This window comes from Rousettus aegyptiacus, unplaced genomic scaffold (assembly GCF_014176215.1).
Source record: "Rousettus aegyptiacus isolate mRouAeg1 unplaced genomic scaffold, mRouAeg1.p scaffold_m13_p_5, whole genome shotgun sequence".
Lineage (NCBI taxonomy): Eukaryota > Metazoa > Chordata > Mammalia > Chiroptera > Pteropodidae > Rousettus > Rousettus aegyptiacus.
In genome coordinates this window covers 27,853,807-27,881,756 of record NW_023416308.1, presented here as the reverse complement: position 1 = coordinate 27,881,756, position 27,950 = coordinate 27,853,807, and the positions used below count along the sequence as shown (strand labels likewise).

General features: G+C 44.7%; 1 protein-coding gene and 1 pseudogene across 2 annotated transcripts in view; one reads left to right on the top strand and one right to left on the bottom strand.

Moving 5' to 3' along the window:
* The window catches only part of FLI1 (Fli-1 proto-oncogene, ETS transcription factor), a 110,530-nt gene that overhangs the window by 16,614 nt on the left and 65,966 nt on the right, over positions 1 to 27,950 (bottom strand). For both annotated transcript variants that reach the window (XM_016139148.2, XM_016139147.2), the window contains 3 exons: positions 25,298 to 25,452; positions 20,716 to 20,919; positions 12,327 to 12,392 (listed from right to left, as the gene is read on the bottom strand). In XM_016139148.2, the coding sequence (XP_015994634.1) occupies positions 12,327 to 12,392; positions 20,716 to 20,919; positions 25,298 to 25,452 (425 nt within the window). The remainder of the gene's footprint in view (positions 1 to 12,326; positions 12,393 to 20,715; positions 20,920 to 25,297; positions 25,453 to 27,950) is intronic.
* On the top strand, positions 832 to 950 carry LOC118603124 (annotated as a pseudogene).

Here is a 27,950-nt window from a genome sequence, read left to right as displayed (position 1 = left end):
TGTTATTAAAGGTGCTCAAAAATTTTCATGGGAAAGAATTCCATAATTTCTCTTTAATCAGTTCCAAACAGCAAAGAGAGCTCATTGTAATAGAAAGAATGCTGAACTGGGATTTAGAAATCTTTGGTTTGCCTCACATCTCTGCTAGCTATGAGCTGTGTGAATTTGAGCAAGTGACTTAATGTCTCTGAAGCTCAGTTAATCTATAAAAGGGAGATACTTAGGGGAAAATAATTCCTCTAAAATTTAAGAGTTTGGAAAAGCAAATGGCCTGTTTAATCCTTACAGAGTTCTGTTGAGAATAATTGAGATTGTGCATATAAAAATGCTTCATATACTCCAAAGTATCCTATAGAATTATAGCTGCTATACTCTTCCATATTTTAATTTATTGGAGAGGAGAAGTTAATCTTTCTTTTTTTGACCAAAGCTAATTTCCTCTGGTTCTTTCTTTAGTGGAACAAAAGGATTGAGTAGATATTTGATTGTGAAAGACTAGATTTTACTTCCTCAATAACTCTGTCAATTGTCAATGATACTTACTGAATATTGATAAGCCTGGAAATAGGGTACAGGAAAAAATTCACAATTAAAGACTGTAAGGTAATCTTGTAGTAATTAGGTAATTAGGTCTGTGGATACCTTGTGAATGTGGTAAGGTTCAGAGAAGAGACTGTAGTGCTGGGAATAAGGAAAAAATTCGAATTGGGCTTTGAAGCCTGTGTTGAATTTTGATAATGTAATAACCCCACTTAATTACCACTTTCTCTTTAGAGTGTAACTGACACAAGAAATTGAACTCTATCAAAGAGGCATGTTAAACTTTTTATTGTCTAAGGCCATGCCACCCTGAACAAGCCTGATCCCATCTGATCTTGGAAGCTAAGCAGGGTCGGGCCTGGTTAGTACTTGGATGGGAGACCACCTAGGAAGACCAGGTGCTGTAGGTGTAAATAAATAAATAAATAAATAAGGACTTATAAGCTGATAAGGCCCTTGCAATATGTGAGGTCGACCAAGGATTGCCTGGCAAAACAAAAACAAAACAAAACAAAACCCCCCAAAACAAGAATACACTTTTTATTGACCCTCAGTTTACAGATCCTTGAAGACTTTATCTCCTTCCCAAAGAAGAAATTCTTCATGAGCTTAGATAGGGACTTGGCTAATGAGAGTAAACGGTTACATTTGTAAAAGAACTATATTAAAACAGCAAAGAATGCTATCCATATCTTTACTTTTCACTAGAAGATGCTCCAAACCCTGCACCTCCGGCAGGAGAGAAGCTTTGCTCTTTTTTCTTCATATAGAGAGGTAGATGAATAGGTAGAATTTGGTTTATGAGCATAAAACTAAATAAGCTTCTTTTAAATACTTTCCAGCTATTACTGCCCCCAAACGACCTCCCAGGAGAATTTCTTAATCAGTTTATTCCACAAAATGAATGTATTTGTAATACTTTGCGTTGAGGTGGCCACCAATGGGATATCTGGAACACTTATGGACATGGCCTGTTCTTTCCCAAGTACTTTGGGACCCTCGCTCCTCAAAACAGCCAACAGGGGTCACTTCTAGTTTCTATAAAAACTGAGGCCACATGGCAATGGAAATGAAGTTACATCAACCACGGCCAATTTCATTTTGAATCTTAGCTTTGCTCTTTGGAATGGGATGAAATGTCTGAGTCAAAGTGAAACTTGGTAGAGATGGGAGGCCTAAAATAGTAACAGTCAAGAATCTGGAGATGAATTGGAAATGCATAACCCGAATGTCTCAGTTAGCAAGTGTGAAATGCCACGGAGACATTGGTGTAACTGTAACTGTTGGAGCTCCACCCCACTGAGCACTCATGGTCATGGGAGGCCCCTCCCTGGCAGTGGTGAGAAGAGCCTTTGTATGGCTGAATCTGACTGCAAGGGTGCTCTAAAGGTCAAGTTGCTCCCAAATACCTTTCTCACAGCTCTGCACCTTTTCCCCTTCCTGTCTGAGGTTCACTTAAAGCCATTTTCCCTTATTAAAATGTAGCCTGGCTCATGCATTCACTGTCACCAATATTACTGCTGCAGAGCAAGTTGGTGCCTATCAGATAGATTCTTGATTTCTCCAGGGAGCATCTAAGAACAGCTTTAATAAACATAAAGACAAAAGACATGCCCAAGGAGGACAGGAAGGCCCATGTGGGAACTTCTAAGCAGTCAAGACTAGGACCAGGGACCTGGATGCCTTCTGACACAGGGACAAGAAAGGGCCAACACTATGGTGGCAGAAAGGGTACCAATGCAGAGTAACGAAGGGATGTTTCTTCTTCATTAGATATTCAAGTAAAGCCCTGGCTCTCAGTGGTGGGGGTGGTGTGGGGAGAGAAGATCTCAGAAGCGATGGGAAGAGCTTATTCTAAGGACAAAGATGATAAGCTCCAACTTCTTCCTCAGCTTCTTCAGCTACCAATGGCACATATGAATTGAGAATAGATGGAGGTTGCTGGAACGTGCTGGCATGTGTCTTTAAAATGGTCCCAGGTGATTCTGATACCTTTCTTTCTCCTCCTTGAGAAGCATGGGTCAATAAAGCTTATAGAGGCAAGGGACTGCTCACCTGTTGTAATTTGAGGGAAATTTCATGACTAGATTTATTGACCAAATATCCACCTCCCCTCATTTTAAAAATTAAGTTTATTGCAATCTTTACTGATAGAGTGTTACTCAGTATATAAGTTCCTTTTCTAAATCTTTTTCTTTATTCTCTTAAATGTAATATCAAAAAAATAGTAATATTAAACAAATTATAAAACATAATAATGAAAAGGACATCTGTGAAATCACCAAATTGCTTTGTGAAATGCAAGAACTGAGTATATTGAGTCGGGTTCCTGATATTTTGGACCATGGAAGGAATCCATTAATCTAATCATATCATCTCAACAATTGGATGATGTCAGCTTTATGGAAGAAATGGACTTTTCCACAGGGCGGTGGATGGAATAGAAAGAGGCACCTGTGGAGCTTCGTCACTATTTGGGCGGGGAGGGGACTGCAGAAACGGACTCTGTTCTGCTTCGTACTAGCTTTGCGATTTGGGCTTAAGCTATCTGTGCCCCAGTTTTCTCATATGTGAAAAGGGAATGATGATAGTACCAACTAAATAAGATTGTTGTGAGGTATAAGTGTGAAGAGAATAGAAAAGTTCCTGGCACATGGTGAAAACTTAATAAGTCTTAGCACGTATCCTTATGGGGGAGGGAGAGAAGAAAGGGAAGGGAAGGAAGGTTGAAATGAGCAGAAGTTCAATTTCCCCTGCAATACCACTTTTCCTTCGCTCGGTTCTGTCCTTGGCCTCTTTTCACATTGACACATATAGCAAGAAGACCCAGATCTGAAGGGCCGCCAATGCGAGTTTGAGCTGATTAAAAATAAAATCGGCCTAAAGAGTGAAATAGAACTGCCTGCCACCTTGTGATTGAAATCAGGTGTTGGTGATCTCTTCCCTCTACTCATGGGTAGGACTGATGGCAGCTCAGAGGATTCTCCTTGGGGTCAAATGAAGGGGAAGTTTAAGTCAAGGTAGAGAGGAAGGGTAAGTAGCATGCCCATATCTGCAGTAGACGGAACCAAAATGTGACTCTCATGTTTAGAAACATCATGAAGTGTTGGTTTTACAGAAAACTCTTAGGGGGAGTAGTGTAAGGCATTTTACCTATAATTTTCATCCATCCATCCAATGGCCTTGTTTAAATTTCTACCTCCAAAATGCTTTAAGTCTTGCAAAATAAGACTGTTATGATAGAATCTGTTGAACACTAAACTGGAAAACCAATAAGTCCAAGCAAAGTATGTAGAAAAGGGGGCGGATGAGACCCTATTGAGGAGAGGTCATCTGGCCTGGGCCCTAAATGGGGAGTGTGGTGTCCTAGGATATGGATGGGCTGTGGGGTGAGACAGGGAAGAAAGGGTGTGACAGACTAGGAGAGATGGGGAAACAGTCGATATTCTGTTTGAAAATGGACTAGACAGGAATCGATTCACATTTGAAAGATCAACTTTTTGGTAAGACCCTACATAGGCAAAACTGTCTTATTGGGCAAAGCTGGCACATCTCTGAACCCCGAAGTGATCTAGACTGTTCTGGGACTTGTGCCTCTGACGACTCTACATAGCCGAATCTGGGAAGCCTTCAAATATGCACAACAGAAGAGTTGGTTTCGCCTCAGAATCCCTCACACTGTGATGGCAAAGTCGACTAGTCTGAGTAACTGGAGGAGACAGAACAGAGAAGTGCCTGCTTTGAACTCCAGGGGGTCACCTTGGTTGTGCCTGTCCCCTGCACAATTCCCGGGGCGCCGAGGCTGACGTGCATGTCCCTCTGAGTTCTCTCTTGCAGTGAGATGTATGTTGATGTATTTCTTTAAAATAATTGATTAATCAGTCGAACACAGAAACTGAGGAGAATGGTTGTTAGAAGATACCTTTGTATACATATTTTAAAATCCTGAAAGGAATAAAATGTGAATAATTTGAATTATTCCTGAAATGGAAGAGCTCCTTCAAATAAGGGAATTTGTGCCTTAACTGGAACTAAAGAAAAAAAGAAGTGCCCCTCCAAATTCCACTATATCTGCCTCCAAAAGGCAATGATACAATATTAAAAATCGTTTGCCTCATTATCCTGGAACAAGTTTACACTTGTCTTAGGAAACAAGCTAAGTGTTTCCAATAATTTAGAGAAAGCGTGTCCTAGTCACTGTGTAACCCACACGTGTGCGATAACGGCGCACAGAGCACACCCACAGAAAAAAATAACAGTTCTTTTACTTAGAGAAAGGAAGGATAATGGTTACTTAGAAAGTGTCCCAGACAAGCTGTCAAATTGAATTCAGAGAGCTGGAGTCTGACTCCAGGACAGGGCTGGCTGGCTGAATTCCCTGAGGACTGGGGTTTCCTGCCTGCTACGGCTTAGAGACAACGATTCTTTGTTTCCAGCTCCCTCTCTTTCTTTCTCTCTCTCTCTCTCTTTCTTTCTCTGGTAAACACACACACACACACACACACACACACACACACACATGCATGCACACACACACGCACACACGCAAACACACCCACGCATGCACACAAATATGCTGCTCTCTAAAGAGGGTCAGATCGAAAGCAGACAAAACATTAACTCTGGAATTTCAAAGGAAAACAATTTAAAAAAAAGCAAGAGAGCAAGCTACTGTCTATTCTATAATCATAAATCTTGCCTTTGGACCACAGAAACAGCACACACACGCGCATTTAGCAATCACCCCTACTTTTGCTAAAAATGGATTAGAGGTATTTCATCATAAAGGAAAAATATATAATGACAAAGTTCTTAACAGGCCCTCCTGTGAGGCCTCAATACCCTCCAATTTAAGTGCATGTTAGTTGACATAGACAGAGCCTGTGGAGCCACATAACCTGCTGCATAAGAGATGTTATTTACTCCCTAAAAATAACAGGAGATTACCTCACGCATTACAGGCCTTTTCCTATGGGCACATGTGTTCCAGCCCACCCCCCACATGCCAGGGCAACAGTACACAGCCCACGGCCACAGGGAACACTCCACCCAGCCTCCCTCCGCTCAGAATGCTGCCCAAAGCCCACCTTCCTACACATCGCCCTCCTTCACATCCAGTGCATAGCTTTAGCAATAAGTATTCTGCACTCATTTACATTTTCTCCCATCAAAACAATGCTTCTTGGGTCAGCTTTTAAATTATAGAACATTTCGAAGATATAGACTAGCAGAGAGGAAAGTCTACTGGACCCTGAAGGGCCCTTCATCCTGCTTCAACAAGCATGAACTCACTACCGATCTTATTTCAGCTCTACTCCCATTCACTCCCCCTCCTTGGCCTTAGTTATTTTGAAGCAAATCCCTGGCTCTCAGCTCCTTTGCTGAGCTTCCTGTCTCACACTGAGACATCCAGCATACTTGGTCTTTCAGTTTCATGTTAGCCACCAAGAGTCCCACCCAAAGCTCCTTTCCTCACAGTCACGTCACACTGAGACCTTGGTGTTCCCTCAGGGCATACTTGTACACACTCCCAGGAATTCACCTGGGTCCCTGCCCCAAATCTCAATCTGAAGACATGTAGCCCTCAGCACCGCAGCACCCGCCCCCTCCCCGCCCCCCGACCACCACACAAACACACACAGAACAGACTCAGGCACACTGGCTGCTGTCTTCAGCGTCTACCATTGTCCCTTCCTTTCATATCCATTTTCAGCACTACGATGCTGCATATTTCCTATTTCCGGAGGCCTCCTTTTGACCTCTAAAATTAAATCAGAAAGGACACCCTATAGAGGATGTAAACGCAGGAGGAAATGGCAAGGTTTGGTGATCTATTTATTACTCAGACTCCAATACGAAGTATTAATTACTTACTGACCTGTCTGCATCTCTGACTATAAGCCCCTGAGGGTAGGTGCTGGCTGTGCACCATATTTCCTGGGCTCAGCCTAGCGTCCCATATGTAGTAGATTCTTAATAAATGAAGAGATGAATGAATGGGGTGGAGAAGGGCACGGATCACAGAGTCTAAGTCCATTCCCGACTAAGGCATTAAGTGACTTCAAGTTCTGCCACTTGCTGTTTACTCTCTGTGTGGCCTTGGCTGAGGCCACACCTTCTCTGGCCTCATGTCTCTTCTGTCACTTGCAAGGTTTGGAGTGGATGTTCAACTTTAGCATTTAATGATTTTTCATCTCTTCATTACTTTCAGAGAACTTCTTGTATATAGCATGCATTTTCCTACTTGATGATTTGTAGTTTCATATTATTTCTCAAGAGTTCCATATGTGTCTCTTCCTAATAAGATTTTAAGCAACTTGGCTGTCTCATCTGATATTACCACATCATATGAAATGGCATGGTATCCTTCACAACCCTTGGCAGTGTGTTAGTGTATAGTAAGCCCTCAAAAATATTCTAATTATTTTGCGATAATAATATAATTACTGTTATAATTCATGGATCTCACTTAAATTGAGCACTTATTGGTGTGTCAGACACTGTGCTGTTATTCGTGGGTATTATGTTATCCCTGCAGGGACACTAAAATTATCCTCATTTTATACATGAGCTGATGCAGAAAAGAGTAAGTGACTCGTCCAACGTCACACAGTCCATTTGTGTCCAGAGCACGGGTTTTTAATCAATATGCTATAATGCTGAAATAGGAGATCGATACTTGCCTTAGGTAAATCGAGAGCCTTAATTAAAAACTGTTTAAGATGTTGTCAGATGCTCGAATTAAGTATGCTAAGATAATAATGTGAGCAGCATGGAGGGAGGAAAAACACCAGAGACCTACATTTGAGCCGTGCTCTGCTTTGAGACCTGGGAGACTTCAAACAAACCCTATCATTTTGTTCACTTTCTCTACAGCATGGGGGAATAATAATACCAGCCCTGCCATCTCACCGGCATGACATGAGGCGTAAATGAGATAATCGGCCAGCCAATGCTTGGTCAACAGTAAAGAGCTGCAAAGGGTTGTTGCGACATGCACAAGCCCCTGCCATCTGGAAACCTCCTTGAGAGAAGCATGGCTCTCGTTAGCATGATCTTCAGTGCCTGTTAGGCATTTCTCTATAAAGGATGCAGAAAGGAGTTTCTCCAGCTCTCTTTCCCATACTTAACGTGTAAGCAGACAGACCTTTTATCCATTAGCCAAGGAAACTGCTGGAGATGGCCATTCTGCAGGCAGATAATCTACCCACAGTGAAAGCAGTTTTGCATTCAACAGCAAGTCCTGAATGGCTTCCCAGGCCAGAGCTGGAAGCTCAGGGCTACACGGGCCATGGCGGGTTTATGAGTTCCAGGAGTTAATAAACAAGGAGCTCAATATCCTCTGACTTTTGGAGAGTCAGAGGTATTTAAACAGATCCCGCATGAGAACCCGAGGAAATGAGGGTTTAGGCATGCAAAGCAGCTCTAAAGGAGAGATCCGCTGATTCTTGCATGCTGGTTGTCTAGCTGAGGCCACAGGGAGGGCCCTAGGGGAGGGTTTACCCTGAAAACAAGGTGGAACTCTGACCTGTGACCTTGGCAGATGCACTTGCACCCCAGTATGGAGGGCGGAAAGAATGAGAATGAGGTTTGGAGTGGTCCTGGCTCCAGGACTTGTATGTACTTGGAGAGGCCACCAACTTTTGGAACCCCAGTGTCTTCCCTATAAATTCAAGTTACCACATCCCTACTGTTTAGATACACATAATGGCATATAAGGAAAGAATTTCTGAGATGTGAACTGAATGCACTAATGTAAAGTTGTCACATCAGCGATAATAACACCACCATCAGTGACAAGGATGAAAAAGAACTGATCATGACCAGGTGGTCCCTTCACTCAACCTACACCTTCATTAGTGTACCAATAGGTCCTGCTCTTCCTTTGCTAGGTTGATATGGGGCCATGAAAGGTCAGGATCAACTGCCCAGTGTGTCTCCAACAAAACCTGTGGTGGCTCTGAGATGAATCTTGTTTTCCCCTTTCTAGTCTATGCTTGCAATGTACAACAGGGCTTCTAAATTTTGGCTGTAGGTTATCAGAGAAAGCTGGAGAGCTTAAAAAAAATTTCCAGTGCCCACATGTCCCTCCTAAAGAATCTTCATTAATTAGTCATGTTAGGGATCTGGTCATCGATATTTCAAAATGTTATCGTATTTTTTATTTTTATTTTTGCGTTTTTTATTGTGGTAACACAAACACAGAATTTATCATTTTGACCATTTTTCAGTGTGTTTCAGTGACGTTACGTAAATTCGCATTTTGCAACCACCAGAAGCAGAACTTTTTCCCTTACCAGAATGAGACTCTGTCCCCATTAAACAAACGGTAACTCCTCGTTCCGCCTCCCCACTGCCTGGGAACCACCATTCCACTTTCCGTGTGCCTCCTCAGAGTGCCTCACATGACTGCAGTCACACAATATTAGCTCTAAGGCATCAGTACTTTTCAAAAGCTTTCTGGTGATTCTCTGCACAGTTAGGGCTAGGGGGTAGTGCCAATAGGGGTTGCATATGAATTTGTCTTTAGGAAAAGAGAATAGATAGAGATCGACACAATAGTAGGAAAACTGCAGGAACAGACAAAAATAATGGGAAAAAATTCAAATCTCTGCCCAACTACACCTAAGCCAGATATCCTTTTTATGAAAAGTCAGAAGGAAAAGACTGTGTTTGTCAGAGGGACCATCTGAAGCTAGAGATTTTGAAACCTACAACCTGTACTTGAGTCCTTGCTCTGCTGTTGAATTGTTGTGTTGCCCTTCAGTGAGCCACTTAATCTCACTGAGCCTCACTTTCTCTGTCTGCAAAATGGAGATAATGATATATACCTTCCAGAAATGTTGCCAGACTCAAAAGCAGAGGCACGGCATGTGATCGTGTCTGAGGCATTACAGAATCCTACTAGATGACAGTGTGGCTGCTATTGCAAATAGGCAATAATTGCTTCCATCCTATTTTATTCAAGGGTATTAGCCTTGACAACTAAAGGTAGAGAGAGTGCAACTGTTTTAGCTGGGTCCAGTCTCTGACTACAGAATGTTTCATTTTAAGGGGCTTAAAGACTGTTATAAATTAATTTTTAAAAACCAGTCTTACTTCCTGAGCACAAATAACCTTTAGAGAATGCAATCACTTTCAAGAGACAAGCTGGAAGGGTGATTATGCCATGTTAAAGTCAAAAGGTATTCTAATTTGATAAGTGCATTGAAGAAGCATTAATAGACATCATCTCTTCAACTTCTTTCCTTTGTGCACGATGCCAGCACCTGCCCTATGGGAAACACAGCACACACACACACATACACACACACACACACACACGCACAGCTCTGGTGCTTTAGATGAACTCTGGATTGTTTGGGGCTCTGTATGTATCTTTTAAAACAAGATAGAGCCAAGGTTGCATGATGTGTTCTCTTTATTCTTCCATTTCATATTTTAAGAAATAAAGGTAGAGATTAGAGAAAAGTAGAGGAGAGCAAGGTGGAGGGGAGGGTGAAATGGAGGGAGAGAAGCCTAGTTAGCTTTGTCTTGCTAATGTACTTTGTTTTGTAGCTGATGTCCCTTCAGACAGATTCAGACCACCTCACAAGGGGGGAGGCAACTGAGCAGCAAGACAGCTCAAGTGGAAAGCGTTACTGGGGACAAAAGATGCACCTGCAAAGCGCACCCTTAATGGTCTCTAGAGGCAAGGGCCGATGTTGGGAGATAAATGCCCGGCACCACCTGAATGAGGTCCTGGCAGCATGCGTTTGCCTGGATACTACAGTTTATTCATTTTAGAAGAGGGGTTGCTACCCAGCTAGAGCAGGCTGCTCCTGCAATGCCTGAATAAGCCCAGTGGCCTTACAAATACACTCACTGTAAACAAAAGGGCCAAGGGAAGAAAATGCAGTATGGCAGGTAGAGGAGAGGGCCGAAACCTAAGACCCCTGGAGGAATAATAAGTTGGTTATTAATGCAGTTCAATTCAGACTAACTAGCTTCTAACTTAAAATCTGTACTTTAAACCCAATATCAAAATTTCTCGCATTGGCTCTGACCCAGAGTCTCATTAGTTAATACGGATTTTGTCAGTAGGACTTAGCCTGTGGGACTGGAGGAACTTTCAAAGATCTCCTCCCTCCCTCCCTTTCCTTCCTTCCTTCCTTCCTTCCTTCCTCCCTCCCTCCCTCCCTTCCTTCCTTCCATCCTTCCTTCCTTCTGTCTTTCCTTCCTTTCCTCCTTCCAAGAAGTGAGTCCCTATCTGGAAATGAAATGAAGTTCCATGACTGAAATAGATTGAAGCGAATGGCTCTGAATGAAGGCAAAGCTTTCACCTGTGGCTTCGAGGTTATCACTTTAGAAGCTAAGAGCTCAAAAGTCTGGGCTTAACCCAAACTGATTTAATTTAGCCCCATCATTTCACAGGAAACTAAGGTTCTGGGGGTGAAGTTATTTCCCAAAAGTAAGCCAAAAGTGCCCTAACCTCCAATTGAGTGTTTGTCACTATAATACATTTTCTCTCATAAATATTTGCAATGTGATATTAAATAGGGGATCGGGTAAAACGTGACTTGGACTATAGAATGAGTCAATATAACTTCAGTTTTCATGGTAAAATTTAATAAATCTGATTTGGAAAGGAAAACAGTAGCATAAACAGGACTAGCCCAGGGTAGGGTAGGGAAGAAAGGAGTATACAAAACTCACAAATTTACAATCAGATTCATCACGTATATTTATTCCATTAAATTTTTGGTCATCGTCTGATTATAAATTGTTAACAGGAAACATAAAGTCCTATGTGATCAAAGTGTGACCTTGGCCAAGACATCCTGGTTCTTTAGGTCTTTGTTTCCTCCAAACCCATGAAAATTTTGAACCAAATAGTTTCAAAAAGTTTCTTCCCATAGAAACTTGTGTTTCTCTGAAATATTATGCTGTGCTACTACTCTCCATACAACCAGTACTGAAAACTTCTGCCTTTATTCTATATTATGGCAGGTGTGCATTAAAGAAAAAGTAGCTAAGGAGAGTCTAGGCAGAGAGAATGCCTGCCATACTCCTTTTCATTCTTCAAGACTCCACACATAAGTTCCCTCCTCCAAGGAATTTTTCTTTTGCCTTGGGTGAATTTCTTTTTCATTCATTTTCTCCCTTAAACCATGCATCATTCACCTGTTTAAATTTTTGGAATTTAACACAGTATCTGGAGTGATAAATCTTTACAAAGTTGTCTCATAAATAAAGATAACGAGAAATGTTATTGTAATGTTTACTAAAATCCTTACTGGCAAAAATTGTTTGCTGAAACCTCTTTTTTTTTTTTTTTCTTTCTCTCTCAACCAAACCAAACCAACTAGATGAAATCCCCAAATCACCACTTTGGAATTGCTAAAATTTGTTTAAGAAAGAGAAAACAACCTTTAAAATGTGGTATTGCAAAGAATTCCTGAAATCTTTATTTCATTATCTTCAACTGAGAAGAACTAACTTTCAGCTTTGAAAACGAGCAATATCCTTTTCATTCTAAAGCCAACACATTTTCTTTCATGGACTGACAACTTCAAGCCATATCTCTATGATATTATCACAAGGTATTTTAAAACTTTGTCTAATTTTTGCAACTAGTGGCGCAAGTGGGATCAGCTTTGGCTTCTCGCCTTGTATGCTAGAAAAAGCTGAGTAAAACGAGAGTTGGTGCTCAGACTTGAGGCTCCCCACACCCATTTTTACAGCATGGAACTGTGCTATGCCCGGTACTGAAGAAAATACTTGAGTGCATGAGAGAATAGACTCACCTTCTTTGACACTCAGTCGTGGAGATTGGTCTGTGTGGGAGGTCGTATTATAGGCCAACAGTGAACCTGAAAGGGAAAGCAAAAGCAGGTTATAACCAAGACATCCTTCTGAGATCAAGCGTAGGAGAATGGAGTGGGAAGAGAAGAGATGAGGTGAGGAGAAAAGGGACAGATGACTCGTTCAAAGAAAAAGTTAATGTAATCCATTTTGGGGACTGTAATAGTTTCCTGGAGTTAGAGTCAGAGTCAGTTAGCACAGAATGCTTATGAGTGAGACACGACAAGCCCTCCCCAGCAGCCATTTATGGGTCAGAAGTTCTTGGAGTCCATACCATGTTGTGGCAGGAACAAAGGACAAGGAATCAGAACCCTGGGGCCTGGCCCACTTCTGCTACTAACACCCTGTAAGCAACTTTACCCTGGATTTCTTTATCAGAAAAATGAAGGGGTTGAACTACATACAGCAAGGCTGGCAAACTTAAAGACCATATAGTAAATATTTCAGACTTTGCAGGCTAAATATAGTCTCTGCCGCACATTCTTCTTTGTTTTTGTTTTGTTTTGTGCATGGGCCAGAGTTGGCCAGCATTGGCCTGCAGTTTGTAGCTGGCCAGGCCCTGGAGGAGAAGACAGTACAATCCCTCCTGCTATGATGGGCTCTGAGTTTATGTGCAGGTTCTTTCACAGGTGCGTGAAAGGCGTTTAGTCACTGTGATGAGGGAGTGTTTGGGGGCTGGAAAGGGGGTAGAGGTGATGATTCTTCCAGTAGTAACTTTTGCCTCCTTTTGTACATGTCTAAGAGAACACAACTAAACATGAGCCATAATACATTGAATTTTCTGTCATCCCTGGATGCTGATATACAATCTTTTAATATTAAACTTTAATGTGGACCTAGTCTGTGTCGGGCACTAGTGTAGGCATTTTAAAGGCCTGATAGTTTTTTGTTGTTGTCGCATATAAAAAAAAAATTCTCCCCTTTTCCCCAAACCTAGTCTTGTTCCTTAGTTTTGAGCAAATTCAAGAGTTTCATTTTGTAAAGTGTAGGCTTCCCCCCACCGCCTCCCCCCCTCAATTCTCTTTGAGATTCTCCTGGGAAAACTCTAAAATGCTATCAAGGCCAGAGCTGGGATCTGCCTAAGGACACAGTAAACTTGACATAGGTGTTTGAGGCTAAAAAAATCTTTCAAAACAATCCTTTTCCCTGTGGACGAGTGGACTGACTTGGGTGCCAGAGCTTGGAACAGGGAGTGGCCTCTCAGACACTCCTATTTTTAGTCTCAAGTCATAGAAGGGACGCAGGAGTGGAGCTGCTGCTCACCCAGCTGTGGGCGTTTGGTTCTGTGCCTCAGAGAAAATGTGTGCCCTTCTCGGCCAGACAGCGAGGGAGAGACTTTTATAAAAATCATCCAGCTGCCTAGGACCTATGACTTCTGGCTTGGGAGACTTACTTTTAGTTCTGAAATAATGCTAGACAAAAAAGAGGAGTGATGGCTGGTGGTAGTATGCCTGCTAGTTGCCAGAGTGTGGATACGTGGATACTATTTTAGAAATGAGACAGTCACCTGCAAGTAACATCCAAGAACTACATGCATTTGGTTATTCCATTCTCAAAAATATTAAGGGCAAAGTGAGGCTAGGACAACCTCATCTCAATACAGTTATTATGCAAATGAAAGTTTAAAATTAGACCCACCTTTTACCACTTTGTGACCTCCATCAGTTTAATCTAAGCCACAGAATCCTTATATAAAAAATTGGGCTAATAACACTTAACTAACATGGCGTTGTGAGGACTGAATTAAATAATACATATAAATTGCTCAGAAAGACCTTGGCTCATAATAAGTGTTCAATAAATGCTAGCTATGTTCATTACTATTTTTATATGCCTTCTCCCACAGACACCACAATTACATACAATAAACTTTTATAAAAGAGCTTGCTGAGCAGTAGTCCTGTCCTTTGGAATTAGAGTTATGAATGGGTTCTGCTGCAATAAGAAATAATCCTCCATGACTGGAAGGAGGTTAAGAAACGGAACCAAACGTTCCAAGGGAATAGAAAAAAGTCTCAGGAGTAAAACCAAGAATGTCTGCCTCTCTGTCCCCGACATTCTCTCCCTCAGGCTGAAACCTCACGGCTGGAGCAAATAAAGAAAAATGATGGTCTCGGAGGAACAAACTGCCTGAGTCATTAGTGCAGATTTAGCTGAGAGCACGAAGCTTAGATAAACCACATTTATTAAATTTCCCTCATGGTGAAAGTTCTTCTTCGGGCACACGTGAATTCCACAGGAAACTCCCAGAAAGCCAAGAGAAAGGGTCATTTGACCTCTGCAAAGCTTGCATGAAATACATATTTCATGGTAACCTAGGAAAATGATTCGCCCTGAAGACTGTTCGTGGTTCAAGTTTCATTTCTATAAAGAGAGGCTGCCTTCCCTAGGAGGGGCTGGTTAGGGGCATCTGACCATCCTCCCAAGAGACTAACATTCTCTTCTCTGATTCTTATTTAGGTCCTCAGGCTACAGAGGGTGGCACTGCACTCTTTTTTAAGGGAATTTGTTCTGATGTGAAAAGTTCCTCCCAGGAGCCTGGCCTCCTGCTCTGCTCTGTGGCTTCGGATTTCTTTCTCCAGATTCGAGCCTCCATCTGCATGGGGTTAATGAGCTGATCAGTTCCTACACTTTCCTGACACCCCCTCGTCAGATCAAACAGGCTGAGATGGGGTGGAAGGAAGCCAATACTCGTGAACCACTCACCGTGCTAGACGCTTATGTCTAGTCTCTCACTTAATCCTTACATGAGCCATGGGAAGTCAGTATCACATGATGCCCCTTTCACAGTTGAGGAAATCAACATTCAGAGAAGTCAACTAATTTGCCCAGAATCACACAGCCAGAAAGCCCAGAAGGCAGGAGTTCCATTCTGGACCAACAGACCCTGCAGCTTCCAGACTAAATCTAAGAAATAGATAGCATGCACCAGGGTGTTGGGAATTATTACAGTGGTTACCTTTGGGGAGGAAGGGGCAGTGACAGAGAGAGGGTACAAGGGGGTCTCTGGTCGAGTCCTTGACCTGGGAGTGCTTATGCATGGGAGTCGATTCACTTAGTGAAAATTCCTCGAGTTGTGCATTTATGAATTTTGCACTTGCCTGTAAGTTATACTTCAATTAAAATGTTTACTTGCTTCTTTGTTTACGTATTAGTATATGTATGCAGGAATATGTGTATATCTATTTATTTGGGGCCCTGAAAAGCATGAAGTGGCTATTGTGGAGAATGGAATGGTCTTCCTAATGTGAAAACATGAGGACAAAATAAATCTCCAGTTGTGAGTACTTCTGCCACTGGAGACAGTATTTGAGATCTGAAAGAAGATGGGAATGAGCAGAGTCCAGCTTTGCAGGTGTGGGGCAGAACCCAATAATCGGGCTTTCTTCAGCTCCATATTGCCCCCACCTAACCTGCTCTTCATCCCGGACACCTGGAGCGGGGCAGACAGCGGTGTCCCAGTGCCAAAGCCTTTGTGTCCTGCCTCAGAGAGAATTCTCCAGTGCCCCCTCCCCCGAGGGTCAGCCTATTGAGTCTGGATCTCCCTTTTCTCTCAGTCAATGGCTCTGGAGGGGAGAGCAGAGGGAGGAGGTAAGAGCAGAGGGAGGAGGGAAGTAAGGCCTGGTTGACTGCTGCATCCAGGGAAACCTGGTCCTTTGTTCACTGGGACCCTGTTCTCCTTTCCTGGCCAGACCCGGGGCCTGGAAGGGATGATACTTCACCCGCTGAATGGCCGGGACCCATCACCTTTGCCCGACCATCTGAGGCTGCTGGTGGAAAGGCCGCAAGATGCAAAATGTGTTTTCCATTAGATTTAAATTAAAAACGGGAATCAAGATAGATACCTTCTCTGTGGTCTCCCTGTCACACAACATATTTCATTCTCTGGGGCCGCCACTAAAAACGATTTCTTAGTATTTTTCACAGGTCAGACCCAGTTATACATATAGAACCCAACTTTATGTGAAATAAAAAGTGACTCTTTTTCCTTCTTTACCTCTGGCTGCCCCACCGAGGACCTTTTGGGCTCCCAGAAACCCCAAACTCCCCCCTGTGGATCTGAGTCTGAACTGCCAGTTGGGGACAGCTCTCACTTCCTTTGAGGTCCGGCCCAATCTCATTTCCCGCAGCCTGTGGACTGTAAATACGGCCTCTGCCAAACGGGGGTGTGCCTGAGAGAGATACTGTGGGCCCGCCAGTCAGGTCCAAAGTGTGGGGCGCCGCGGGGAAGGGAGAAGGACAGGGTTAGTGCGGCGATAGGTTTGGCTTAATCTGCCTCATTCCAGGAGGCCGCAGGAAAGTTTTCGGAAAGCATTTATCTCTTGGTACAAACAAAAACAGAAAATGCTGTGGGGAAAGTGGCCTGGCTCTCAACGTGGAAGCCCTGGCGGAGCGAGGCCGATTCTAAAGCGGCAAAGGGAAGACGAGTGTGAGGTCAGCTCGCGCTCCATTTATTCACCTCGCCTCAGGGGCGAGGCTGTGGGCCAGGCTTCAGTCTGGGACTTAAGGGGCCTGGGCCTGAAATGCCAGGCTGCTATCTGCTGGAAGGACGACTTTGAGTCAGTTCTGAAGCACTCCTGGCCTCAGTGGCTTTGGCTTTAAAATGGGGATTATAAACAGTTGTCTACCTGGTGTCCACAAGGGGGCATCCTCTGTTTATAAAGTGAGTGACACCTGGGAAGATGTACACACCTGAAACCTGGTATTCCTAGGAGACTCTGGAATCATCCTAAGTACTGTGTGCATCCTCCCAGGCCCAGTCCTCACCGTCCTCTTCACATTTCGAAAATGGGCAGTGTCACAGACGGACAGTATAGAGGACAGCCACTCCGTTGGGAATAGCTGAAAAGCCAAGGTCTGAAGGCCAGCACCTCCAGGCAGGCTGGATCAATGCTAACATGCCAGGCCATCAGAGAGGGTCTAGAGGAGCTTAGGGTGTTGCTGTTGATTCTCCCCTTTAGAAAATGCACTTGTAATTTAAAATTTGCTATTTTAACATTTAAAGTATAGCTTCCCGCCCCCCCCCCCCACCACCAGACGACTGGAATAAATACTCAAGCACCTTTTGTGCAAGTGTAGATGTAATGCCAGAGGGTCTTATCCTGCAAAGTTTCTTTTTTTTTTTTTTTTTCTACTAAAGTCCAGAAAGATCAGGCACTTTGGAGAAACAGAAAGGATTTGTAACCTTCTGACATGCGGCTAAGTTCTCAGGTGGCCAGTTCTCTGTTGACTTTTCTTAGCCACACGGTACTTCCTCCATCTGTATCAAGGAGCTCAGCTATTTTCCTTCCATGTCTTGCAAAGTTTAAACCCCATGCTCCTCCTCAACAAAAAGACAGGTGACAAAGCACAAGACATTAGTGTTCCTTCCCCCTGTCTCTACTTGGCTGCCTCTATCTCTTTCCCCAAAGTGCTGGCCTCCCTGCCTGAGCACAAAACATCCGCTGAAAGTTAGTCTGGAAAAACAATAAGGTGTTTAAAGACACACTGGTAGACACTAGAGGGTTCCCAGCAACCCAAGCGGCAGACAGCCACCAAGCACATGATCTCCTGTAGTGGTTTAGCAGGCTGACCACCTCCAAATGCTACAGGGCTCCAGAGGCTGGAAGCTGAAGGTAGACACCAATTCAAAAGAAGCATGAATCAAAATTGTTTTTCAGAATAGCGGGTCATTTTAAGTCTAGATTCTGTAAAAGGCCTCTAGACTAGTCCCCGAGCTTTTTGGCACCAGGGACCAGTGCTCCTATGAGAATCTAATGCCTGATGATCTGAGGTGGAGCCAGGCGGTGATGCTGGCACTGGGGAGCAGCTGCAAATACAGATGAAGCTTTGCTCCATCACCCACCGCTCACTTACTGCTGTTTGTCTCAGTTCCTAACAGCCCACGGACTGATACTTGTCCGCAGCCTGGTGGTTGGGGACCCCTGCTCTACACTAGTTCAATACTAGGCTGGAGCATGTTTTCCCCAAAGTTAATGCAAGCATTTTAATTTTTGCTTTTGAGGGCAGATATGGTTTTTATATCAATGCACACACCACTTTCTATTGAGCTGTTTCACTCAATATTGTATTACATATATGCTTTGTTCCATCTCCTCTCAACTCTGGAAATTTGTTCCACTAATAATCTCCTTTCCGGAAACTTCATTTATTTATTTATTTAAATATTTGGGGCATCTTCCTTAATGTCTACAAATATTCTTAACAAGAAAGAAGGAAAAGAGAAGCCATTCACACTTTTCCTCGCTCTCCTACATTTATCCCCCAAAACTACACTCCCATGCCTCTACTTCTTCACCACCTGCTCGCCGCTTTGCTCGTGTTATCTGCCCTCCTCCAACAGAGAGCCTCTTTAATGGTTACCAATGACCACTCTAGCAAATTCTTGGGCCCTTTGAGCAGGTGTTGGTCTTACTTCAGGGGCTGTGGCTTGGGTTCTTCAGTGACCGTCAGTGCTAGTGGGGATTTGTGTTGCTGATGGCTCTGCCAGAAAGCAGGGCCCGGGGATCACGTGGCAGGAATGGGCTTTCCCCACCTCAGGTCAGAATGCGCTTGGACATTTTCCCTCTAAGTGTTCCGTGCACGCTGTCCACGCTACTGCTATTCATCTTTTCTCCCGCAAAGGAAGGAAAGGGGCCAGTGATTCCTGGGCCTCCTGCTATACGATGCCAGCAGAAGCAAAGAGGCAGACTCGGTCAGTGTGTTTTGCCTTGCTGGTCTCTCCTTCTCAAGCCCACTTCCACTCCTGCCTTACCTAGCTAGCATCATTGCAGGACTGTATGTGAAGGTTCTATTTTTTAAAAAAATTCTGTAAACACTTAAAGGCTGAGAAACATAGGTTGTTAGAAAATGCTAATTCTCCAAAGCTCAGAATAACTGGGTGGAAAACTGTCCCCCTTTTTTGAAATGGTTGTTTCTCGGGCTGACCTCATGTTATAGCAAGACTCAGACATGAGGTAATCACTCTGGTGTTAACACACACTGCATCGTCCACACTCTCCCAGTGGTTACCAGGCGCCTCGGAGAGGTGACCAAAGAGCCCAGAGGCACCGGTGGAAGCTTCTGAAGGCATTTAAAATTTTTTTTAATGTTTAAAGCCAGCTCGTATGTGTCCCCACCCCACACAGATGATTATACGGATAGCAAGTTGAAGACCCACTAAACGATGGACAGCAAATGAAGAACCAACTAACCCAGAGCCCAGGAGACCAGGAAAAGCAGCTCAGAGGCACAGTCCAAGTATCTCGACTTTGAAGGGGCTTAAAATCATCCAACCCCTTCCCTTGGAAGCTGAAGTCCTTCGTGGTTCCCAGCAGCCTTGGCCATTGACAGCAAACGCTGCATCCTGAGGCTGCTAGTCTATCTTTGGGCAGGGCCAACGATTAGAAGTCCACATCTGTTTTCCTGTTGCTTCAACTCCCAGACCGTAATACCATCTTTTCTGACCACAGCATAATCCTTTAATACTTGGGGTCATTGATGTACTACCTGGCCTAGATTTCTGGTGAAGAGTTAGAGCAAAGGTTATTAGCAAGCCTAAAGGAATTCTGTTCCTACCTCTGTATGTTTCATGTCAAATAAAATACGTGTAAAGTTGTTGAGAGTTTGGTGCTACAGAACCCTCATATTGGAGAAATCCTTTGGATGACTATGCACTTTCTTTCATAAACTCTCCCTTACCAAAGCTCTTTTCCTTCTGATTGTACCAGGAGGAAGCTTTTGACAGATCCTAAGAGGCCTGTAGCGTCTGCTACTCTCCCTGTTTAGCTAAGACAGGTGTATGGATAGCAGCCGTAAAGGTGGGGTTCAGAGGGGCCAGAGTGACCTCAAGGACAAGAAGAAGTTAATGTGTAACTTTTCAAACCCTTAAATCCTAAATCCATGAATCCAGAATTACTGTAGGAACTCTAAACACTGCTTAGGAAGATACCAGCTACGGCACCCATTTATAATTATGGGCCAAAGGGGTTTCTGGGAAAAGCTTCTCTTGGGAAGTATGTGACCAGCCTCTGGCAGACCCCTCTGGGCCACAGCTCCCTACTTTTTCTCTATTCCTTGTTTTACTTCCTTGACACTAAGGGACTGAGTCAGCCCCCTTGCAGTACCTATAGAAGTCCATATAACCTTAGTACCTTTACAGGCACAAACCTGCAGTGCCTGCAACATCCACCCAACATAAATTGACGGCAGGGAACCCAATATCCTTTCCTGGATTGGCTCCGTAGGGAGCTAGTCTCGGTTGAGAGTGGGCCTTGCAGAACTCTCTCTGAGTCCTGGGGACTTAGGCTGCCTGGGGGTGTTTCACTGTCCAGAAACAGATAGGGCACTTACTTTCCCTGAGGTAACTGAGGTGTGATAACAGCACTTCTGTGTTGTAGAGGGAGGTGGCTCGAAGGAAGTCTTCCTTGGTCATTTTACACAGTTCCTTGCCATCCATGTTCTGGAAAAAGGCTGTGTCGATCTCCATCAAGCCATACTCCTTTATCGCCCACTCCAACCACTGCCTCACGTGCTCCTGTGTCCACAGCGTGGGGTCTGCAGGGAAGAAGACCTGTTAGCAAGGGCTGCAGGCGAGCGGCTCCCTTCACTCCACGAAGGCTGGACACCCTCGCTCTGTCTTCCTCCCTCCCCCTTTTCCTCTCTCTCTCTGTCTCTCACCTCTCTTCTCTGTCTTCCTCTCTCTTTCCCTCCCCACCACCACCTTTCTCCTCACTCTTCCCTCCCCCCCCACTATCCTCCACATGCTCTTCCTGCTCTTCCCGTTTCTCTCCCCTCCTCTTCCTCCTCTCTCTCCCTCTTCCCGGACCCTCATGGGGAAAGTGGGTTCCCTCCCAGATGGTCCTCTCAGAACTCCCGTCTAGCTTCACGGCGTCTGGTACTGCCTGAACCACTGTCTACTCTGGAGAGGTTTGCAGATGCCGCACTACGCATCCTGACAGGACACTGTCTTTCAAGCTTCGGGAGGGCAACTGAAACCTTTGCCTGAGAAATGGTGGCATCGAAATTAAAATAAACACAGTTCCTCAGGTCCAGGGTCCGGAGTCTTCAGAAAGGGAAACCATTTGTATCTGGAGAACATGAATGATTTTATGGAAGGATGTGGATCTCTCAGATGGCTATAGGGAGAATACATCTGTACACACATTTTTTTCTGCAAGCCCGTCTGTGCAGATGGAAACCCAGTGGTGTCAGTCTTTAACATGAACCCGGCCTGGGTTTTCTCCTTTTGCAGACAGCCATGTTGAAATTTCTACCAGGTCACGTTTTTAGGATATTTGAATCCCCAGAGATGAGCAATGGTGTCAGAGAGAAAACCTTTAGCTCTCCAGTGAACATAAATAATGTAAGGGCTGAGGCCACCTCCACCAGGGACCCTCACCACTCCTTCTCAGCCAGGGGTGTGTGCGAGAGGGAGTGTGTGCACTCGAATGCTGGTGGAGAGGGCAGCCCCCACCCCACCACCACCCAGCAGGTTCCGCAGTAGGTAGAGCCCTTGTATCTTATCATTTATCTCATTCTGGAGGCCATCTCTTTCCTTTCCTCATCATCCAATTAGTAGCGAATCCAATAAACACTTTAAATGTGCTCATCATAGAAGAAAACAGTATGGCTTTTGGCCTCATGAAAGACATATCCACATGTAGCATTCAAGTAGGAAAAAACATAATTAAGCAACAGATTTTGTGGTGGTAGTTGAGGCAATCATGGATAGGGAACAGCGTTAATTTGAAGAGTCACAGAAGGCTTCCTGGAGGAGGAGAGGAGACTGGACATTGTATGTCAGCTGTCAGCCCCAGCTTCTACTGGGCCTGTTCATTAGCGTGTTTATTTAGCAGGAATATCTGTGCTAGCTCTCAACCACCTCGCCCTCTCCTGCTAAGAGGCTGTGAAAATGGGAACCAGGTTGGAATGATTAGGAGTGGCCAAAAGAAAAGAAGCAAGGCTCTCTGGTCTCCCTTACACCCAGTAGTTGAACTGCCAGAAGTGACGCTCCTCATCTACTACCAACTTTCACTCAGAGCTTCTGCTGGTTGCCTTTGCCTGGCATGGGTTCTCTGTTTCTCCTTGGTTTTTATATGTGAGAATCAGGGTGGCAGTGCCTGGGTCTACTTTGTAAAGTGCCCAGCAGTGGCCCTTTCGAGGAATGGTTACTGCATTTGTGCTGAAGGTGAAGGGGCTGGTGAAAGACGAGGGTGAGGAGGGGAGAACCTGGAGTTACAGGTCACAGGCTACTGCTGACTGTCATACCACAACCTGGCAACTAGTAACAGCCCAGGTTTGGGGTGCTGACTATGTGCCTGTGCTCCACATGTCTTATTTTTCGCTTATCAAGAAAATCCTGCAAAATGGCTTCTATCTTCATTTTACAGATAGAAGATGGAGTCTTGAAAGGTTAAGTCTCTAGCCCAACCTTAAGTTTCATTCTGAGCTGGGGTTCCAATCTAGGTCTTCCCAGGACCCCACTTAGCTGAGAGGGTAGGTCCCCACCACCACCGTCCAAAGCCTCTTCTCTTGCCTTTTTGTGATCCTGCCTGAATTCACCTGTGAGTTACTCTGCTATTAACCAAAAATCAGAGCTCCTCTTAAAGTTTCATTTTACAGGTCAGAAACAATTAGGCATGGACCATGGGTAACTAGAAATGATTTTGCACCATTTCTAAATTCTAAAGAAAAATGGTGGGGGCTGGTGGGTGTTAGATTATGCAGCATTGTTTCATCTCATCTCCTTTGCTTCTCCTAATTCCTCACTTTTATATCCAAGGCCTTAGATTTGATTTTATATTTAATTTATTTTATTATTTCCTCCCTTCCTTTGAGCTCTATCACAATATTATTTCTCTCCCTTTACAGCACAATGAATTATAAATCTTCCACTTTGGATCACACTAAATTCTTCCAAATGTAGTTTCTGGATGATTTAGTCCCAGTTTCTTCCCATCTGAACTTAGACCTGTTGATTAACTAGGAACCTCATTTATATTTGTCCTAAAATCCCATCGTAATTCAATCGGTTCTTCCACTGATGTTTTATTGCCTAGATCTGTGGACTTGCCCAAATGAGACTGTTCCTCGTATCCAGGAGACTGACCTGGAGGAAGCCAAAATGTCTGAGGATAATGCTTAAAAACCAAGCCAGTGGTAAAATAACAAAGCAAATCCATAGCTAGTGAATTCATTTCATAATGTGTTTTAGAATCCCTTTGATATAAATTTAAGCTATTTTCATTATTACTGCTATAGTTACCACGGCCCATTGAAGACTGATATTTTGCTATTCTTTTTGAAAGCATTTTAGTACCCATTCAGAGTTGAAGGACCAACCAAGTAGTCTGGCCATCTTTGTCTCCTTTTCATATCTCCCTCAAAAAGTGACTACAGAAATAAGTTGGTGTCAACATTTGGTTCAGAGACAATCTCTGATCCCCTAACCTTTCAGTCTTCAAGATCTCCTTCCTATGCTGGCCACTGGCGAGGCAGGGGAGTTTGATGTGAAATGAGCAACAGCCCGGTGTAGCTTGGCTAGGCTCGGCTCGGCTCTGGGGACTAAGGAGAGGTTCATACCACATCCACTTTAGTACAGTTCCATGTCTGCCTTCTTTTGATGAGCAAAGAAAAGACACCTTTCTCTTGGACCTTACAGAGGCACCTGAACTAAACATTCCTAGCAGGCGTCCTGGAGGAGACCAGGTGTTAAATGATCTAGGTCATGTAATGTGGATGAAGCAGTCTACAAGGTACCTGGAACCTGGAAAATGCTCAATAAAGGGAGCAATTCTTCTCCCTTTGTGAGATCACATGTTGTGGAAGAAGGAAACTAAAAATGCTTTGTGAACAGTTTTCAGGTCCAACAGGGCACAGAAACCTTCCTATTCACCCACCCCTCTCCTGCCACACCTCCTACCCCTGCCACTTTGAATTTAGCTCAGAACACTTGGGTATGGCTATAGTCCCAGGAGACAGTGAGGCACAGTTTCCGATGGAAAATAAGTACAAAGGTCTAGGGAGGAGAGACCTGCATGAAACCACGTCTTCTAGACCAAGGAGCAAATGCCTTTGGATCACCTCGAGAAGCTGTCTAATCCTTGCCCTCAGACACAACTGCATTTACCCTTTTCCAAATGGAAGGGGTTTTGCCTTTTTGGTGAAGTTATTTTGGTAAGATGAGTTTTAATCTCTGCCCTACAATTCACTTTACTTAAGATTTGAATGTTCTAGCTCCTTCTACCTGGCACCAACTGTACACCTTGCACTTTCCAAACTCTCTTTTGGACCAAGCAGCTGAACTTGCTGGTCTAGCCGAGGCAGAGTGTCCAGCTAATATACCAAAGCCTTGAACAATGATTTTATTTTCTGTAACCAACAGCACCAATACCTAGGAAAAATAGGCTATTTTTACATAATGACATAACTTGCTCCACACATGTTAAGGCGCTCCATTTGTTAAATATAGTCATTTCTATTTTGAAACTGAAAGAGCTGGCTATAATTTTGGAAAGGTGGAACCCTGAAAATGCCAGGAAGCACATGCGTGATAGGCATGACAGACCTCCGTAGCCATGCTTCTCCTTAAACGCCGGGGTGAGCACGTCTGGGGGTCCCTGGGACCCCTGTTGGGTTCAGACGGCCTTGCAGGCCTCATCTTATGGGACCAGGCACTGACGTAGAGTCTGTGATGTGATCTATTTGAGGGTGGGCCTTCTGGAATCTGCACTTTAGGGTTCTGGTGACATTTGAGATACTGTCTTGGAGGGCAGTTGAGGGGGAAGGCAAGTGCAACTTTGCCAAATTAGCATTTCCACATAGAAGAGGGTACTAGGTAAAAGGTTTAGATGCCACTGAGACAGGCCTGCCTTCAACAACAGCCCAGAAGAGAGAGTGTGGATGCCAGCCAGCAGCCCACTTCCCAAAGTACCTGCGGGGACGATGACCCTCCTCTCGTTGGTGGTCATGTTGGGAGGAGGGGGGCCATTCTTTTCGTCTATGTAGCTGTTGTAGTTCATGGCGTTGGACTCGCCTCCACCAACCAGCTTGCTGCATTTGCTAACACTGCAGTCCACCGGAGACTCCCTAGAGCAAGAAGAGAAAAAGCCCGGAGGAAGTCATCACTGCCGCTGCCATCTGCACAGCACGGGGGCTCACCCCAGCCTACTGCTCAGACAACTGGGGAGTCACATCCCAGAGCCCCCACCCTGGTGTAACGATGATGAGAAGGATGCTGCTGATGCAGCCTTATTTCTATCCTCCATGCTGCCACCAGAATTTTCTTCAAGTCCCAGTCCGATCCTGTAATTATGGGACTTAAAAACTTTTAGCTGCTCCTCAGACTAGAGTCTGGACTTCTCAGTAAAAGATGGCAGCTCCCACCTGCCTGCAGCTAACACTTTTTGCCTTGCTACTAGCCAGCCTACACTCTGGCAGCCCTTACATCAGTCCTTGCTCCTCATAGTGTTTTTGCCTTAATTCTAGAACTGTCATTCTGTGTGACTCTTAGCTTAGCAGGTGCCCCATCCCCTTGCTGCAAGGAGATTTCCTGAGATGTCACATGTAGAGCCTTCTATAGGAAATAAACAATAGATGTTTCCTGAACAAATTATTTCTATTGCATGTATATGATTTCAACGCATTTCTCATACACTGTTTTATTTGATTGTCCCATCGACCTTCCAAGATATTGAGAGCGGAGGTGACTAGCACAGGATCACACAGCTAATAAAGGTGGAAGCAGGAATCAGGTCTTCAGTGTCAAAACACATGCAGGAGAGCTGCTCACTGCATGAAAAAGGAATGGACTACAATAACTTCAACCTGATGGAGAAGATATAGCCCTTGTGGAATTTTACGGCCCTGGCCACCAAGCTCACAGGGGAAGCATATGGAAGTGCGCAAGGGACAGAGCAAATCACCCAACATGTTTTCAAAGTACATAGCCCAATGAGCACCTGGGATTTTGCATCCCAGGTGCACAGAGGCTGCTCACTGGCTTCAGCTCAGCAAAGAGCAGCCATCTGGAGATCTGAGCTGACAACCAACTTGTGGCCACCTGGTGCCCAGAGCAGGCTGGCAGGACATTCCACATACCCCCACCCAGCATCATGGACCCTCTCTGTATGCCCAGGACAAACGCCATCCTGCCCTGCCCTAGCTTCCATGAAGCCACTTGGCAGAAGCACGACCAAAGGAGACAACTGGAAGACCAAGGAGAGGCTGCAGCCATGGTTCTGTGGAGCAGGAAGCTTCAGTTCTGGCCACCTGGGAGACAGCCAGTTCTCTCAAGAGCTCCAAACCTGGCCTTCAGACCAAGAAGTTCAGATAAGGTTCAGATTATAGCCGTCCAACTCTGGGCCACAGAACCTCTCCAGACTTTCCAAAGGCCTGGCCATTGCTTTCCCTCACTCTGCTACAGGCAGGGACGGACCATCATGAGGCCTTAAGGAGTAAGGCCATGCCAGATTAGGTCCTGCCCATCCTGCAACATTGTGGTGGCAGCTCCAGGCAGAGAAAGCAGCTACTAACAGAGAAGAAGGGAGCAACAGCCCTGGAGGGTGGGGACTCTGCAGGGCGGGGGAGTCCTGAGCACATTCAATAAAGAAAATTAAATGAATTTGTTTCTTAATCTGAAAGGAAAAAAAATATTGAAGATCACTTATCATAGCTGGGAGATAAATGCTCCACTGAGATATTAGAAGGCAGACGGTAATTTTTTCCTGATGTCTTACAGAAGGGAACATGGGCTGAAAATGAAAATAAGATGTATAACTTACACATGTTAGAATTTAAGGTTTTACTATTCGCCTACTGTTTTTCCAGGCAGAGAACCAAGAACCAGCCGTCAGAGCCCCAGATTGTTGAAGGTTTAATGTCCCCATGGCAGTATGAGGGAGGCAGTAGCTCATCAGGGCTTTTCACCAGGGTTTGGCCTTTGGCTTCTGCTGTTGAAGGACTTGGCCTGAGATGAAGCCGTCCCTGAAAGACCCTGGTCCTGGGTCTGAGCTGGGCTTTAGTCGAGCTCACTGGGTGCCCCCCTCCTGGTGGCCAACCGCAAGGGGATATATGTGCACACACACATACACACACACCCAACATACATACATACATGCACATACATGCATATGCATGCACACATTTGCACACCCCAACACACATATACACACATACCCACACCCTGGCACACACATACACACATGCATGCACACATACACACGCATGTGCACACACATGCATACCCCAACATGCACACATGCACATGTCCATGCACACACACGCACGTGCATACATACACGCATGCATGCACACACGTACACACACAGAGCCACCATGGTCTGGCAGACTTTCTCAGCATACTTGTCAGTTGTGAAACAACCCAAGTGCAGCAAAAGTTTGGAGGATTAAGTTGGCCTTCAACCAAGAGAGCAACATTTTCATTGGCTGGGAACTCAGTGGCAGAGGGTGAGGCTGCAGAGCACACAGTCCCCTGGAGGAAGCCAGAGTGTAAGGGCCTGGGCCAGGGGGAGAGCACTTCCAGCCAGGAGAGCACTGTCTGTCAGGGGGCGGCATGACAGACAAGC